At 42.6% G+C, this 18,445-nt stretch overlaps 1 protein-coding gene across 7 annotated transcripts in view; it reads left to right on the forward strand.

The window, feature by feature from the left end:
• The window catches only part of ERC2 (ELKS/RAB6-interacting/CAST family member 2), a 923,400-nt gene that overhangs the window by 700,057 nt on the left and 204,898 nt on the right, over window positions 1–18,445 (forward strand). For all 7 annotated transcript variants that reach the window (XM_045078756.1, XM_045078755.1, XM_045078764.1 and 4 more), the window contains one exon: window positions 3,688–3,835. In XM_045078756.1, coding sequence (XP_044934691.1) covers window positions 3,688–3,835 — 148 coding nt within the window. The remainder of the gene's footprint in view (window positions 1–3,687; window positions 3,836–18,445) is intronic.

The raw sequence follows: 18,445 nt of genomic DNA on the forward strand, positions 1-18,445 counted from the left end.
TAGATTGTACCAGATACGTATATGTGACACTATGTGTGTGTGTGCACTTACCTGCATATAAAGAGTGAGAGGGACAGAGAGAACATAATAAAAATGTTGATGAGAAAATGAAGAGATTTTCGTATATGCCAAGTATTTGAAGCGTGCACCTATAGTTTATTTAATGACTGTGAAGTTTCATTTACAGTTTGTTAATTTTACTCTCATGGTATTTTGTGAGAAAGAAGAAGAATGCAGAAAGATACAGGCAGAAAAAAAAGCAAAAACCAGCCTATCAATTTCACCACCATAAGAGAATGACTATTAACATTTTGATGTCTTTCCTTCCAATTTTTTTTCTATGAATACAGTTTTATGTTTGGGGGATCTTATTGAATATATACCTACCCATCTAGAACTGTGAGGATTCTGAGATTTTTCCCTTAGTGGCATGCTAATGGTTAGCCTGCCTCAGTTTCATGGATGCAGGTAGATGACCAGAGACTTTGCGGTCAGAAACAAAGGACTTCATTGCTTAAGGTGCGGAGAGCAGTGTCAGCGAATTTATGTCAGTTCTCCTTTCCTCAAGTCCCATGGAGGCGAGGCAGGCAGCTCAGATGAATAGCTGGGCTTACAGTGGGTTACATTACAAGAGAAGAACACTGAAAAGTTTCAGAACCTGAATCTTTTATAATGGCAGTAACGTGCCTGCCCTTTGCTCTAGAAGGAGATGCTATTATATGAGGGCAGTAAGCATGTCTACCCTTTGATCCTAAGGGAGAAACTACTTCTGTCTTCCAAGGTTATTCACTATACAAACATTCTGGAAAGATTGTGAGAAAAGAAGATAGTGCCTTTGCTTGTAAAACCTGCTGAAATATGAGACACGTGGAGAATTGTCTCTCAACAAATAAACGTTTTCACAGATCTTTTTTCTTTTCTTTTTTTTTTTTTTCTGTTTTGAAGATTTTATTTATTTATTTGACAGAGAGAGCGAGATAGCACAGGCTGGGGGGAGGGCAGGGGGGAGAGAGAGGGAGAAGCAGACTCCCCAGCAAACAGGGAGCCCAATGCAGGGCTTAATTCCAGGACTCTGGGATCATCACCTGAGCCAAAGGCAGATGCCTAACCATCTGAGCCACCCAGGCACCCCTTTTATCCTCAGCATTTTAAATGCTGCATTTAGCTGTAAAGACTGAAATATGGAGGGCACCTGGGTGGCTCAGTCAGTTAAGTGTCTGGCTTTGGCTCAGGTCATGATCTCAGGTTCTTGGGAATGGGATCAAGCCTCATGCCCCACACTGAGCTCTGCAGGTAGTGGGGAGTCTGCTTCTCCCTCTCTCTCTGTCCCTCCCCCCACTCTTGCTGGTACATGCATGCTTGCTCTCTCTCTCAAATGAATAAAATCTTTTTAAAAGGAAGAGTGAAATATGAGATACAGGATAATTAACGATCAATCCCCAATTTTCCTCCTAATGATTTCTTAGATTGTTTCCATTAAAAAAGCTTCACACGGACATTTCAATTTGGTGCAAAGTAGGGTAAAATATTACAGTCACCCTACGTGTGTGGTAGTTAAGTTGGAGTAGGTAGCGAATGGGCTCTCCCTGATTTGAAGACTGTGCAGCCTCTTCAGCCTAGTTTTATGTACAAATATGCATGAGCTGTGAATGGTAAGCATGTCTATTGTCTCAAGATGTTATCCAGAAGGAGACAGGCTGTGTGAAGCTGGATTTGAATGCCGCTGTTGATAGTCCAGCCTGCACTGGTTTTCTTCTGGAAAGTGGACATATTCCCTGACATTTCTGCTGCTCATATGTCTGACTGAGCCTCCAACAGAAGCTCCTACTGCCTGCCTTTAGCAGGGCCCAGAAAAGTCCATACAAATCCCTGCAGGGAAAAGGGGGAAAATCTGAGATCCAAATAATGACCATCTTGTTCAGACATCTGGAGGGGGCCTAGTCTGGAGTGGGCCTGGTCTGGGAATTAAAAAAAAAGACAAAACAGGATCATGACCAAGTTTTAGTCCTGGGTCTTCTATGCAAAGAAAATATCCAGTACAGAGGCTTTCGCAGGGTTGTGAGGTCTTATAAGGTATCTAGAATATGGCAGAAGTGACGCAGATTGGGACAAGACTTCCTCAGTGTTGAGAAGGACTAAATGAAAGGTACTAGGAGAACCAATGTCTAGTTAGTTAGAAATAGTCTCCCAAAATTCCATGTCGAAATTTGCAACAGATGTTGCAAGAAAAAAAGAACTGTAAAATGGGAGTAGGCAACTCTAATATTATTTTGAGTAAGCTATAATCAGAGATTAAGGGGGTGCCTGGGTGGCTCAGTGGTTAAATGTTTGCCTTCAGCTCAGGTCATGATCCCAGGGTGCTGGGACTGAGCCCCATATCGGGCTCCCTGCTTGGCGGGGAGCCTCCTTCTCCCTCTCCCACTCCCCCTGCTTGTGTCTCCTCTCTCACTGTCTCTCTGTCAAATAAATAAATAAAACCTTAAAAAAAAAATCAGAGATAATGAGTCAAAGCATTGTAATTTTTTTTTTTTTTAAGAGGGTGAAGAGAGGCAGAGGGAGAGGATCTCAAGCAGTCTCCACACCCAGCATGGAGCACTCCCTGGGGCTCAATATCACAACACTGAAATGATGACCTGAGCCAGAATTAAGAGTTAGCTACCCAACTGACTGAGCCCCCCAGGCACCCCAAAATTTATAATGTTTTTAAAGATTATTTTGGGTTTTGTTCTAGGGAGACCAGTGGGCTGCAGGAGTAGATGCTGGTGGTTGGGACAAGTCTGGTAGCCGTAGATCAGTTTAGATAAAGAATGTCTTTTCAGGTGCTTGGATAACTCAGCTAAGTGTCTGCCTTTTGGCTCAGGTCATGATCCCAGGGCCGTGGGATTGAGCCCCGCACTGGGCTCCCTGCTCATCAGGGAGTCTGCTTCTCCCTCTGCTTTTCCCCCTGCTCATGCTTGCTCTCTCTCTCTCTCTCTCTCTCTCTCTCTCAAAAATAAATAAAAATCTTTTAAAAATGTGTAGATAAGGAATGTCTTTTGGAGTAAAACCTATTGAAGTTGTTGATGGGGTGTCTCTGGGAAAAAAAGAGAGGGAAGGAATTAAGGATGACTTGTAAGTTTGGGGCTTGGACTCGTCAGTGGTTAGTGATACAATTACTAAATAAGGAAGGCTGAGGAAGGAATGGTTTTAAATAGAATAGCAGGAAAGCATCATTAATTACGTTGAAAATAGAAAGGACTCCTCTACTAAATATCTCTGCATGACTTCGAAAGGAAATCTTACATGAAAAAAAAATGATCTTGATATTTAAGTTGTTGCCCCGTTTTGTTGGGTTGTCTTGGAGTACCGAGAACTTTACTTGGCAAACGGGTGTATGGGTGGATGGATGGATGGATGGATGGATGGATTAAAGTGTCCTAGAAGTGAATGCTCAGACTGATTCCCTCCTTTTCTAATTTGCAGCTTTGTTTATGAAACCAATGAAAGATGGCTCCTTCAGAGGAAGCAGTGCATGAGTCTCAGGGATTCTGACCCAAACTACTATGTCCATTCTGAGACAACGTCTGTCTTAAACTTTGTCCATAATTCCTTCCCATGAAGACAAAGCTCCATGGTTCATTTCAACTATAAATGACAATTTTTTTTTACACTTTGTAAAAATGATCACAATAATCTTTATTTTACCAGACAGGAAGCTCTGCTTGCGGCAATCAGTGAAAAAGATGCAAATATTGCCTTGCTGGAATTGTCTGCTTCCAAAAAGAAAAAGACACAGGAAGAAGTTATGGCCCTGAAGCGGGAAAAAGATCGACTCGTGCATCAGTTAAAGCAGCAGGTGGGGCCTCCTGCACGAAAGGTGTGTTTGGCTGGTTTGGGGGCCTTGGGTGCTTTCTCTGGGTTTAGCTGCTCTTCATTCTCCCATACCCATCGTGCCGGCTCACGCAGTTAAAACCAGGTAGGAATGATACTGCCCAAGTTGTTGCTGAAACATCCTTTTACTGCTTTTCTGTTTATGTGCATGTGCCTGGGCTTGTGTGGTTTGCAGCCAGTGCTGTTTCCCTTTCCTTTATATTCACATCATCTCCCCAGAAATAACTCTCAGGTCTCTTCCTTCCAGTGGACTTTGTATGACTTCTGACTATTTCTTGGAACCTACGAATTAAATTCTGGGCACCTTCTTTCCCATTGGACGTGTTACCTTCTGTCTTGCTCTCTTTCTGGGCCCCATCAGTGACTCTCCTCATCCAGTTCTTTAGATTTCTTTCTCTCCATACTTCCAACCTTGGTTCTTCAACTAGTTCCTTTAGGACCTTTTGACTAAGGGACATCTCCCAGTCCCCAGCACTGCTAGACTACTTGGAGACCTCCTTGGCCATTATTCAGCTATACATTCTTTTTGTCACCTATTTACTCAATTATCCCATCTTTTTCCTCCTCTCTAGGCTACTGTATTTCTTCTGAGGGAAAAGGAAGGAGGGGCAAAGTCCTAACTTGTACAGAAAGCAGTTCTTTTCTTTTTGGAGAGTTTCCTGGAAGTGGCTTGAATGGAAGTAGCGTATTGCAAAATCATTCCTGAAATCTTCAGACCTTATTTCTTCTCCATATATAACTTGGGGTATTTTGGAAGTAATTGTTAAAGATATTCCCTTGGATTCTAGCTTCCTTATATAACCAATTCCGCATATATTATGGCTCAACGGTCTGTGGTCTCACAAGGTGGCTGTCACATCTTAGCTTAGGCCACATGTGGCTCTGAAACTCTCTAAATGCCACATGGTACCACAAGGAGTGTGTCCACCTCAATTTCAGCCACCAGCACTGGTTCTCTGCCTGCTAGGGTGTCTGAGCACATAGTGCAAGGTGAGTGGAAAGGAAGCCCAAAGAAATAAGCCCCTTCCCTTCACAATTGGGCCAACTCTTTCCCTCCTCAGGAAGGAAAAGTCATCCTTTGGCCCCAGACCAGAGTCCATTTCCCATAGGACTGCCTTGCTGAGAGAGAGAGACCACTGCCACGCCTGGGTGCCCTCTCCTGCAGAGGGAGGGTCCCAGTCACTGCCAGACATTGGGGTCATTCCACAGAGCAGCATGCCTCGCTAGCGCTGGTCCTGGGGGTTGGGAACCGCTTACATCTGACCTCTTTGTTTGGGGCTGTGCATCTTTTACATTGGTTTCTACCCACTTGGCCACAGAAAGTCAAGATAAGCCCCCTTCTTTGCTTTCTCCAACTCTTTCCTGTGAACCCTGCACCCTCCCCTCCTGCACCTAACCATTGTAGCTTTCTCCCACAGGTATATAGACCTAAGAAACAGCCCCTGAGCTCGAATATACCATGCACTTGTGATGCTGGCTACAGCCCAGATATTACGGCCAAGTACCACGGGTCCAGCTACGATGCATACATGATCCAAAGGTCTCAGGTCAGTCAGTAGCTAAGGAGACACTTGCCCCCACCATGGGGGGTGGTGAGGGTGCATAACAGCTACATCCTGCCTTGCCCTTTCCCTCTTTTAATGATTTCTAGTACTTGGTGGCCAAAAATCCTGTGACCATAGATGATAGCATTATATCTTGATTTGTAATGTGATTTCATTTATTCTGTATTTGCCAAGGGTTCCAGACTTGATGGCTACCCTCTGGGGCCAGCTCTTCTGAAATGGCCTGGCATTGCTGCAAAGCCAAGACTGCCCGAGGCCTTATGGTCAGGCATAGTGGATTATATTTTTCTTCCTGTCTCTTAGATACCTTGCTCCCCAAATCTCCCTCTACTTTTCCCAATAAAGAACTTTTTTAAGGCTTTTTTTTTTCTTTCTTTCTCAGCATCATGAAAATACACTCCTGGATTCCAGGAAGGATTGAGTGTAGCCCTTCAATTTGCTCCTGGGAAACTGCACAAAGCCTTCATTATTCACAACAGGCTTGGTTTTGGGTATCACGGGGCACATTTGGGAAACCTAGCCACGCAGAGTTAGGCTTCCGCCTGAACTAAGGCAGGGTCTGAAGGGCTGCTGTGGAAAAAAAGGCAGCAAATGAGAATGATGCGCTCCTTGATGATTTAGGTTTGAAATCCTTCCCCACACCCTATAGGCAACCGGGGGGGGGGGGGCACATGAATTGATGTATCCTTGTAAATGACACGATTCTAAGGATAATGATTAATTGGCTTATAAAAGCACTCCCTTTTTATTGAGCGTTTGCTCTGTTCCAGGATATATATCCAGCATCCTCGGGGACTTTGTCCCCTGGTCCTCACGGCAGCCCTGTGGTGTGGGTGGCAGGATTACCTCCCTTTCCCAGGGGGCGTAACTGAGACTCAGAGTGTGAATGACCAGCCTAAAACACACAGCTTGTAAGCTGTAAAGCTTAGGTTTTAGCTAGTCCACCTGAGTCCACACATACCTCACCAGGTTCAGAAGGGAATTTGGAGTGACAAGCAGAAGTGTATTGCAGAAACTGTGAGGTCCTCTTATCTTTCTGAGCTTGAAGTAGATGGCGTGTAAGAATGTTCTCTGGCTATTCATAAGGGGTGGGTTCTGCCTAGAGCTCTTAGGCTTAAGCTATTTGATCATGTCAATAATTCCTTATACTTCTGAGTTTTCACCACATGCCAGGCATCAGTGTAAAGGTTTTACATGCACTGACTCATCGACTCCTAATGAAACGGAAGGGCTGATGCTCTTATAGGAGAAGGAACTGGTGGTCCAGAGAGGTTGGGTGCCCTACTCAGGCATCAAAGCTGGACTTCCATGATGCTTGAAAAGACCCTTTAGCACATAACCATAACTGAATTTGCAGATGCCATCTAGAGTTGGACTGCTTAGGGTTACTCTTGCTTGAGCACTTGTTAGCTAGCTGTGTGATCATGGACAAAATAAAAAACCTCCATAAACTTCAGTTTCCTTGTCTGTAAATTGGGCTAATAATCGAATTCAAAGTATTGTGAGTATAATGTCAGAGCTTTGCATGTGCCTGGCACATAATAGGTGCTGTATATTTGTGAGCTGGCATGATTCCTACAACTACTACTGTTGCTATTACTAACTGATTTTGTTACCACCAACCCTTAGAGGTAGTTTGATTTTGATTTCATTGTTGATATTTTTCTGCAAGCCTGGGAGTCATAACTTATTGAGAACACACCCCTGAACTGTGGGACAAAGAGCAGACAGACTTTAGTACCTAAGTGTTCCTGGTCCCCCCTCCCTTAAAGCCCAAGCACTTGGGGAGCAGTGAGCAGTCATATCAGGAACCACTGACCCCAGCACCCAGGGTGCACTACAGAGGCTTATAGTGCTCATCAAATTTGCTTGGTTTGTGTATGCAGTCACATAGAGTCAATCAGAGAGGGTGCCACCGGGAGAGTCCCAAACCTCAGCTGTCATCACTTGTATGACTGACACCTGTATGACTGACACTCTTTCACGTGTCCAGGTCAGTGGGAGGGGGAGGCCTGAGTCTCGGTGTTCTTCTGCCCAGTGTTCTGTAAGGATACTGAAGCAGACTGGCTCATGAGAGATACCACCCTCTTCAGGCTGCCTTCCGCTCAGCTTATCTCATGCAGATCTTCCTACTGCCCATGACATTTAGTAGTTCGTTCAACGATCCCCACGATTGTTGCACTTCGCCTAGAACTTAGTAGACACGCGATAAATATTTATTTTGTGAATGAATGCATGATTCCCACATGCCAGGCTCTATGCCAAGTGCGTTATGTATACCTTCCTTTACAAACATTGTCTTGCTTTTTCCTCATGATCAACCAACTAACATATTGCATGCCTGGCCTGTGCCAGTCTCTCTACCAGGTCCTGGGGATTCATTCATAGCAGTTATTTTATCTGCTGCAATGAGGAGGGCATCATTCTTATTTTTGAGTTGATCAAACCAAGACCATATGACACAACTACCATACCTGGAAGTGCAGGGCTGGGCATCTGAGATGTAGGAGTGCTGACACTTTGCTCTTAACTAGGCTAAATACTGCATCCTTAAGGCAGTAGTGTGAGCCATGGATTAGCCCCCACACCTCATAGATGCTATCAGAGGAATCAAGTTCCAGTGCCTCAACCTCTGACTCCCAAGCTGCCCAGGGGTACAAGGATAAGGTATGGGTATGGGTAACTCACTGAGGCCAAGTACCATGTTGGAATTCAACTCAACAATATTCATTGAGTCCCTTCCCTAAAACATTTTTTAAATACATCAGTGATCAAAATAGGTAAAGACCCCTTCCTAGTGGAGCTTATGGTTTAATGGTTTGGGGGTAGAGAATGGGAGAAAGGCAATCAACCTGAACATAATAAGTAAGTAAATAAGTAAAAAAAAAAAAAAAAAAAAATAATGTAGACCAGTATAAGGGAGAACAGAAGTGTCAGAGAAGGATTGAGGACGTGGTAACAATGTAAAATAGGGTAGACAACTGGAACTCATTGGGAAGGAGACACTTAAGCAAAGACTTGAAGGAGGTGAGAGAGGGAGAGTCCTTTAAATATCTAGGGGAAGAGTGTTTTGGCACAGAGAATCACCAGTGCAAAGCCCTAAGGCAGGAACATGCTGGTGTGTTTGGGGGAAGAACAGGGAAACCGGTGTGGCTGGAATAGAGTAGGCAAGGAGATGAAGAGGTGAGCTATCAGAGCATTAATGGGGTGGGGATAGGATGTGTAGGACTCTTATGCAGGATCTACTGAGAGTGGTACATTCTGGAGCAAAAGTTCTCTGCAGTTAGAAAACAAAATACATTAGCCATGCAAACCCAGAGCAGGAGGGACTCTCAGGTACCACTCGGAGTGCTCTGTCTAAGATTGCCCTACTTGAACCCAGTCTCCTCTGCCTTCAGCTTCTAAGGAGTCCTGGTGCTTAGCTTGTGTTTGTAAAAAGCATTGCCACTTCCACTGGAGCCATGAAGAACTAATACCAGAATTTACTTGTCATAGCTAGTGAGATTTTTGAGTGAGAACAGAGCCCTTTGACAAAATGCCCTCCCTGACTTTTTGACAGTCTCAACAACATACCACTAGAGTCTAAATCCTGCACTCTCCTTGTTGTAAGGAGACAGGCAGTGGTCATTAATGGCTACCACCATGCCATTGGCCTACTCAGAGTGACATCTGTGCCAAGGGAAAGTGCAGCTTGCCTCCAGGCCAGGCCAAGGCAGAGATTCTCAAACCTCAAGCTTGATCTTTTCTAAAGATAAATCTCATGATACACTTATCATTCTCCAACCCTTACTGCTGAAAAATCTTCCCTGGCTTCCTTTACTGGAGTGATAAAGACAAATTCAAACCAATATGTGCTCTGCCTTGTACATGCAACACAATCCCCTTGTCCTGGAATACATTTCCCTCTTTTCCTCACCTAGTTAATGCCCCATTCAATAGCAATCCAACTTCACTTTTTTCAGGGAAGCTTTCTGGAACTTTCTCAGTTGTGTCAAATCTCCAGTTTGGCATGCCTGTAGAATATGTACATCACTTAATTGCACTGTAACAGATGCAATTTTGCATTTGTTTTTGTGATTATTTTTTTGTTGACCATTTATCTCCAGGCTTTGCAGAATTGCTAGCACATAGTGGGCATTTAGTAAATATTTGTTGCAAGTGTAAATGAATGAGTGGGTGAATTGCCAAGGCAGCATGTTAAAAAAAGAGACATTATTGATCAATCATGACTTTAGACAAAACTTAGCATTATGTTCTTCTCACCCCAGTATTCCAGGCAGCCACCACCTATAGGAGTTGGTAGAAGATATGAGACTTGTTTGCTAAATGATGAACACAAATGATGTCATGTCATGTCCTACCACATTGGAAGACATTTTACAGAGATGCCTTTTCCCATACTTGAATTATGTGCAATGGTGGCCATTTTGAACCTTTCTTCTGAATCTGTTCACTGTTATTTTAGTTCAACTTCCCTCTAAATTTGGGGATTCTTCTTAAATAAAATGTCACTGAGTTTCCAGATGTGGCAAAAGTTACTTGTTGTTATGAAGGGAGCCCCACTACTTCATCCCTGAAAACTTCTGAGTATCATAAATCAGTTTGCCTAGAAATACCTAAACTCCTGTTAAACATCTGTCAAGAGAGCTAGAGAAGGTGATATGAAATGAGTTCAGAAATTCCAACTATGCTTAACAACAAAAGAATCTTTATGACGCTCTTCAGGTGTTGACATTTGGGTTGGTTCTATGCTGAACAAGGTATAAAGCTGAGAGAGCAGTACAAATTAACTTTCTGTTGCATAAAAAAAGATAAAGGATAAATCATAGCTTGGTTGTAGATAGACAAGTCTGTCCAACTTTTGTATTCTTCCCAATTGCATTTCTTCATAAGCACACACGTCTGACACTTTTACTCTAGCTCTTTAAAAAAAAAAAAAAAAAAAAAAATCTGGCTTCCAGATTTTTGCAGTTTGGGGAGAAGGTCTCAAATGGGAATGAGTTAATTTCTTTTTCTTTCTGTGTGGAGGAAATATTATTAAAAATAACCATTTTTCCTTCTTCTGTGTTTTGGATCCAATCTCCCCCCAACTCTTTTTCTCCACCCTTAAAGAAAGGACTGACATCAAAATAATTAATTCTGAAATCATTGGATTTTTTTCTGCTGCTAAGGGGTTTTTGAAGAAAGCTTAAAACTAAATCTTACCCCCTAAGCCTTATTCCCAAATGCTCCCCTGTGTGCCGAAGTAGTGATATGCACATCCTTGATGAAAATGCCTTCTTAAAATGAGGGCCAGACACTATTGTTTAGCTAAAATTAGAACCAGCTTATTTCTCAGAACTGGTTAGAATACTTCTGTGATCAGAGATAAATTGTGCTTGGTTTTCTTTTCCCTTTCCTACCAGTTCTGGGCATTGCTTTTGGCTACCAGGAAACATACTGGGCATTTCGGAACAGGAAGGCATGAAGAACAAGAGAGACTAGTCCAGGTCAACATTCTGGAGGCTATACTAGGTCTGCATAGTGTATCCGTTTGGGTAGCTCATATTGCTCAGGTCACCAGAATCATACCTAAGAATTAGCCGAATAGGTGTGGCCAAGAATGGGAGATGGCAGAGGCCACCCTGAAAAGTGTTTCAGGAAGCTTGTAGGATTGGAATCCTAGTCAAACTGGACCTTGGCAGAGACAGACCCATCCAGTCATGGAAAGTGGGAACCACCTGAGTGGGATGATTGCTCAGGCATTCCAGCCCTCCTGCTTGAGGCCACACATGGCTGTGCTTCCTATTTACACTTTCATTGCATTGTATGCAGATGGCTTTTAATTACGCTTTATGGTTCAGGAGGTGAGCACAAACTGCAGTGGAGGAACTCTATGCAGTAGGGTTCCCATAGCCTCGAGTTTTGGTTGGATGAACTCCAGAAAAGCTTGATTTGATCCCAGCATTGTAATGCATCACAGACTTGCCCCAGATCGAATTGCTGAAATGCAAATGCATTGGTTTGCACTGCAGACTTACTTTGGGTTAAGCTGTTCATGTCCCACTGGTAGGATCTAGGCACGTCTCTATTTATCACTGATTTCAATGCGAAGTGTCTGTATAGTGTGTTCTAGAGAATCCCCTTTTAAAAAAGAAATACTCAGATCCCTCCTTGGCAGGCCAAGGGCAGTGCATTCTCAAGGAGGTAAAACCTCCTTGAAGGGTGACTGAAAAGCTTCCTCTTTGTGTCCAAGTAATTGGTCAGGACACTGAACTGCTCTCTGCACCTAGACTAACCTACTCTAAGTAGCTGATGCCTTGGCCCCAGTACTCAGGGTTATCCATTCAGCCAACCACTTACAACACAAAACAGCACTCAGATTATGGACACAAAGGTTTTCTGAGTAATTCCACGAGTTTCCCCAAATCTCTGTTAGAGGTGCCTTTTTCCAGAACTTCAAGCTGACTTTGATGGTCCACTTTCTGAGTCTTTCATTTGAATAAAGTCATATTTTAAAAGCTACTTTGTTTTCCTACCCAAAACATTCATGGAATACCTTTGTGAAATTGCGTTCGGCCTTCTTGAGCTACACTAGGACATAACTGAGTTTGCCCTTGAGCCTTGGGTTTTTACCATCTCTTTCACCAGTATGGCAGATGTTAACTCATGAAACAGATAACAGGGAAAATTGCCATTTTTTGGTGCAGATGTGCCATCAACATTCAAAAATGTTTGCTTGCTGGAGAGGTCAGAGAATGTTTCCTACAGAAGTAGGAATCACGTATGAATTTTATGATTAGCAGTCCATAGTCTACCCTTTGTGACAGATGCCTATCCATGATACTTTCTCTTAAGTATTTAAGGATTCTAGGGTAAGAAATACTAGTTTTAGAAAAGCTTACTCTTTACTTCTTAAGTATACCTTTTTGAGTAGAAAAACTTAAAAAGACCAACTTCATCAGTGTGTTACCCCGTTTTTAGAAATACAGAAAGGGAGAGATGGGTCTGACTTTTAAGTTTCAGAGTGATTTGCCAACTTTGTTTCAGTAATTTGAAGCCCCCCCCCCCACCCCACCCGTCCCCAGTATCTAGCAGTTGGCAGAGCACATTAGAATCATGGGCTTAGCTGAAGGTGACCAAAACAGAATAGCACACAAATGCCAAGAAGATCTCTCACGCGCTGTCTCCCTCTTTTTTTATTCAAATTTCACATCTGTGCTCTATTTTTAAACATTTATTCTTTAAGTGATAACGCATGTTTTACCAAGCCTCTTATTGGATTAGACATGTTTGAAATCCCCTCGATTTTAACCTGTTCATTACCGCCTCTGAGAACATTCAGATCCACCACCAAAGCAGAGAGTGTGCATGGGGCAAGTTTCCAAAATGTCAGCCACCAAGAAGCCATTGTATTTTGGGAAGGGAGGGATCCAGCTATTGCTCTTGGTAGATTTGGAGGGATCTTAGAGTGACATTGCTTCAAGAGGACTTAAGTGTGGGTATAATGTGTACATCATTCTTGCTCTTCGTTACAGTTTTTCTACTCACCTTTTAGAGTGGGAGGAGCTAACAATTTTTGAACTCTTGCTGGATACCTGGCACTGGGTGGGGGATTTTAAGTATATTATCTCATTTAATCTTCACAACTCTGAAAACTGGGTGTTGTTTCAGAGATAAGGAAACTAAGGTCCAGGAACTGGGCAAAGACACCATAACTGGTAAAGGGGATCTCACCCCAAAGCTCTTCCATACTTTTCTCATGTTCCCAGTTGCTGCAATACCTCATTAGGTCATAGCCCCCAAGCGAAGGGGATAACAAGTAGCATAAAGAGAAGGCTTTATCCTGTGACCCTGAGCACCACTCCCAGCTCCTCCTGCTGGCCCCCCCTCCGGCTCATACCAGGAGCTGAGGTCATGTGCTGGCTGGGAAGGGCGACTTATCTTTTCCTGCATCACCAGGCATCACCCACTGCCATGGGGAAGGGGTTGCCATGGGCTTGATCAAGTGTGCTGTGTTTTCTGCTTCCCTGTTTGAAATCTTGGCATTTGCCTCTTGTGTTTCCTTCTCAGGATAGCTGCTTGGAAGCCTCCCCCCAGCCCCCATTTTCCACTTTCTTCTTCACCATCTCACATGTAAAACAGGTTTCTCCTGGTCTCTTTTCTCTCCCTCCCTGCTTTCCTTCCTCTCATCGTATAATTAAAAGTCTTTCGAGGCTGTCTTCACCTTATCATTTCAAATGAATTGAAAAAAAGATCCGACTTCCTGCCCTTGTGTCTTCCTGATGCTGAATTTCAAAATGAAAGAAAAGTCCTTTCCCCCTCTTTTTTTGTTCACACTGCCCCTTGCATAACTGCATCTAAATCATGCTGGTTTTGTCACTGATCAGCAATGGTGTGCACACTGTTGGCCCTTCCCTATCTTCAGAATTACATCTTCTTAGGCTTTTTCAAATAATAATGTGGCAGGAAAAGGGATATTCCCCTGCCCCTCTCACAGATTGCTGACACAGAATTTAACATTTCTAGTAGTTTATCTTTACTCTTACTTAACAACATATTCTTTTTGGGAAGATGCCATTTTTTTTTTTTAAATTCTCTGCAACATGCTACTAAAGTCAGAGTGAAAACTTCTAGAATCTTCCATGTGTGCTTTTTTTAATCTAAAGTAATGCATGATATTAAAAAGTAATAAGTATTTAATTTTGTAACCATCCTTATTATGTAAATGATACTTTTCCATAGTTGAAAGCATATAAATAAATGTTTTATCATAAAAATAATATATGCTCATTATAGAAACTTAGAAAATGTAAATAAGAATCTTAAATCACCCATAATCCCACCATTCAGAAATAACTGTCATTAAGATTTATAGTTTCCTACATTCCATTGTCTACATACATATTTGAACAAAGACATGACATACTACATAATAAAGTTTTTTTAGCCTTTTAAACATTTAATGTTGTACATTTTCCCATGTCCTTAAAAGCTTTCAAAAACATATATCTTTGTTGTATGATTTCCATCATTGCCACAATTGATTTTATCATTCTCCTATTATTGGAATTTTAATTTGTTTCTAGTTTTTCACTTTTATAATCATACTTGATGAACATCTCAGTATATAAATCTTTTTTTTCTGTTATTTTCCTTAAGATTCGTTGCCTAAAAGTTGAAATATTGGAGTTATAGTTGTTTTAAGGATTTTAGAGAATTATGAAATGGCTCTCTCCTACAAAACACTTGGCATTTCTAAGTTTTTATAAAAATATCATGGTTTGTGTTGAGTTTTTCAAGACCATACTCTGATAACATGCCAATCATAGATTTGGAGCAGAATATTACTCTAAGTAGGGCAAGTGACCAGTAAAAGAGAGGGAGAGGCAGAGGGAGATTTCTAAAACTTCTTAGGGGAAAAGGCATGGGGAAAAATGGGCAGTTCATTCAGCAAATCTGACTGAGCACATACAATGAGCCAGACACTGTTCTGGACACTGGGGACACCACAATGTACAAAACACACAACTCCCTGCCCCAAGAGAGCTTGTATTCTAGCAGAGGGGACAAACAAGAAACAAAATAAAGACATCTCATGTATATCATGTTTAATAACAAATGCTGTGAGGAAAAATGAAGATGGAGCTCTATGAGGTGTTTGGGGATGACTTTGAATAGGATGTTCCCAGGGTGCCTTCTTGAGAAAGAGGCATGTGAACAAGGACTTGCAGGGTATTGGGGGGTGATCCATGTGGAGTATGGTCCAGGGAGGGGGTCCTCAGAGGGAATAAACTACAGCCAGGAGAGTAGGAATCTGTTCTTCCCAGGTCCCAGTCTGAAGTGCAGTTGCTGAGTTGACAAGGTGGGGGAGCCAGAACCCCACAACACCAATGTTTAGATGAGATTATTTTTAAAAAATATGCACACGACAACCAAAACCCCACTCTCTTATCTCTGCCCTGATATGACCATTGGGAAATGCCCGTTGGACACAGCCAGCAAATCTTTATTCAGATGATCTTTGATGCAGTCTGGGAATGGAATTGTGCAAAGAGGTTATAAGTTCAGATTGGACTGGGAGTTTGTCATTTCAGAGAACAATGAAAATTGACTGAACAAGAATGACAATTCAGAAAGCTATAATCCAGGGTGGTTCTTATTCCCCAGAAATCTCCAATTAGCCAATCGTCTTGAGGCTGGTTTATTTCCTTTAGCATACCTAGTCTAAAAAGACAGCTAAGAAGCCAACCAGAAACCCTACTGGTATGGACTACCTTGGGTGTACCAAAGCCCCTTTGGGTGCTAGGGTGGGAAGCAGGCGTGTGAGTCACAAGGCCAGGCAGATTCTGTTGTCAGTCTTCTTGGGTTTGGGGCCCCAGTATTGTCTGAGATACCTGACAGCAAGCAGCCATCTAGAAAGTATGATGACGCCAAGCAAGGAAGACTTGGCAAGTAATAGAAGGTGTAAGATCAAAGAATCAGAGTTCTCATCCAGCCCTGACCCCAACACACTGAGAAACCTGGGACAACTTATTTTGCTTCTCTCTCACAGTCTCAGTTTCCTCATCTATAAAATGAAAGGAATAAACCAACAGACCTCTAGGCTCTTTGCATTTTTGGTAGTCAGAGACAATTCCAATACATTCACACATGCGGTATGTTGAATACTTGATCTACAGCAAGGACTTTTGAGGCAAATGGCAGTTATTTGCTTTCTTGGAGCCTGTGGTTGAGTAGGACAGATGCATTGTTCATAGGATATGAACACAGCTATCATTTCTTGAACAAATGATATTCTAAGCACAGTGTTGTACTTCTGTTGTTTCATTACAATCCTCACAAAAACTTGAAGAGGTAGTACCATCCTTACCTCCACTTTGCAGATGCTGAAACCAAGTCACACTAGTGGGTGGGCAAGCCAAGATGCCCTCAGTAAGTCGGTCTGTGGGGGTAGAACTCTCAGCCTCTTTGTTTTCCCATTGCAATGCGTTTGCCATCTTTCCCACTAGGGAATATTTGAGGATTCTAGATTTCAAAGACAATAGGAAAGAAGGAAGTCTCTGAAGTTTGCTCCTTTGGCTTGTGTAATCCTGATTCATGTCCTTTAATTACTTGGATGATGGTGAGCAGGTCAGCCTACCTTCCTATAAAAATTGTTATTTTTTGTTTCCTACCTACCTCACAGAGAAGCATTACCATACAGCATCTTCTGAAGGGCAAGGCCCTAAAAAACCCTGAGGGTTGCACAGATGTGCACAATATTGATCTCAGTTCTGAGGAGCAAAGACAAGACTATCTTATTCTTTCCCACAGGGTAGCACTGAGGAATGATGGTCCCAAATTGTCTCTGGTGGGTGACAATCCATTGACATAACCTCACTTCACATGACTTGTTCCCCTGGCTGAAGAAAAAAGAACTTGAGTAGCAATGTTCATGAAAATGCCTTCTGCATTTTCAGGAGGCAGACCCTGATTCATCCTTGAAGAAAACTTGAGGGGGAAAACACTGCCTTGAAAGAACCCAGTTTGGTGCGGGTTCAGACATCTTCCTTCCAAGGAAAGGTGTTTCTAGACCTCCCAGTCTTAGACTTTCTTGTCCAGGCTGCTGGGGTTCTGCTGGAGTTCTGCTGGAGCCAAGGTCTTCTGAGGCTTCTTGACATGACATTGGGCTTCCAGGGAGAGAGCCTCTGTGTTCTTGAGCTTTCTAGTGATGCAATCCTTGGTGAGGCAGGGAAACAAAAAGCTGATATTTTGGAAGGGGAACAACCATCTCCAGGGGATTATTTTTTATGAACAAAAGACACTTAAGTGTTGCTGATTTATCTTAATAGCAGATACTATGAGCAAATGTCCCAGTTGCCTCTTTGTGCTTTTGGCAAGTATGGATGAGAAATGGAATGGAGCAGACCCAATCAGAGCTGGCTAGCTCAAAGTTCAGGAGACTTAATCTTTTTCACTCCAAATATGTGACTTAGAACTGTTTCCAAAGTTTTCCAAGTTGCAGGTGGACACCCAACTTTGGAAAGAGGCAAAGCAGGTTCCATCACCAGGTTTTCTGTTTCCAGAATGATTATCTTGGGCTCGAGGGGAGAAATGCCTCTATTTCCCCTAGGTGGTTAATTCTGTAAGCTTGGTTACCATGTTCTGGTTCTGAAAGCACTGTTTCTGTATAAAAAGACTTTCTTTTGTCACATGAAGAGCCCTCCTGCTTGTCGTACACATGATTGGGATTCTCAGAGGACCCCACAGGACTGCTCAACATATCCTCCTATGTCAGGGCTGGAATGAGAGCACGCTGAACCCAGTGCCTTAGAAATTGGAATATAAATTATGTCAAGGCCGTGTTCAATGTTGTAACATTTGCTAATCCTTATTAGATATGGATAAATTCTCATGGCTTAATTTGGCATGTTGAGCCCGTTCTTCAGATTGTCTTTGGGGACTGGAAAGGAAATGCACAACTTCACTATAATTTTTCTTTTGTTTCTTTAGAATGGGACATAATTTTTTATTGTTAGCTGGTGGAAACTTTGGTGAATTGTGGCCAACTATGGCTCACCCCCACAGGAAGAAAGCTTCAGACTTTAGCTGAGAACATATTCTTTGAAACAAACCAGAATATTTGATTTTTGAAATATCTTCCCACTTAAAAAACATGCTGTCCAACAAATATTAATGTTCTGACCAAGACCAAGAGAATTGAGGAAGTAGAAAGCTACAATTTCTCTCCGAGGAAAATTTTAGAGTGGTGTGTGATGCTTTAGTTTAATGCTTGCTCCACTGAGCATGGAAAGAGTCTGTGAGGTTGCAGGTACAGCCACAGAACTTACAGAGCATCCTCTTATTCTCGGTCTTCCTTCCTCCATAGCGGAAGGAGCTAGGTGTTGGCTGGAAGTCAAGCATTCCACATTCCTTTATGAGGTCACCCATATATACATGACCTTGGGCACATCCTGTCGCTTAATTTCCATTTCTGGAGTTTGGTCCAAAAAGTATACTTGCCAATAGACTCTTTCTGTTTGCTGCCA

This window comes from Mustela putorius, unplaced genomic scaffold, assembly GCF_011764305.1.
Source record: "Mustela putorius furo isolate JIRA1106 unplaced genomic scaffold, ASM1176430v1.1 tig00000095_pilon_pilon_pilon, whole genome shotgun sequence".
Lineage (NCBI taxonomy): Eukaryota > Metazoa > Chordata > Mammalia > Carnivora > Mustelidae > Mustela > Mustela putorius.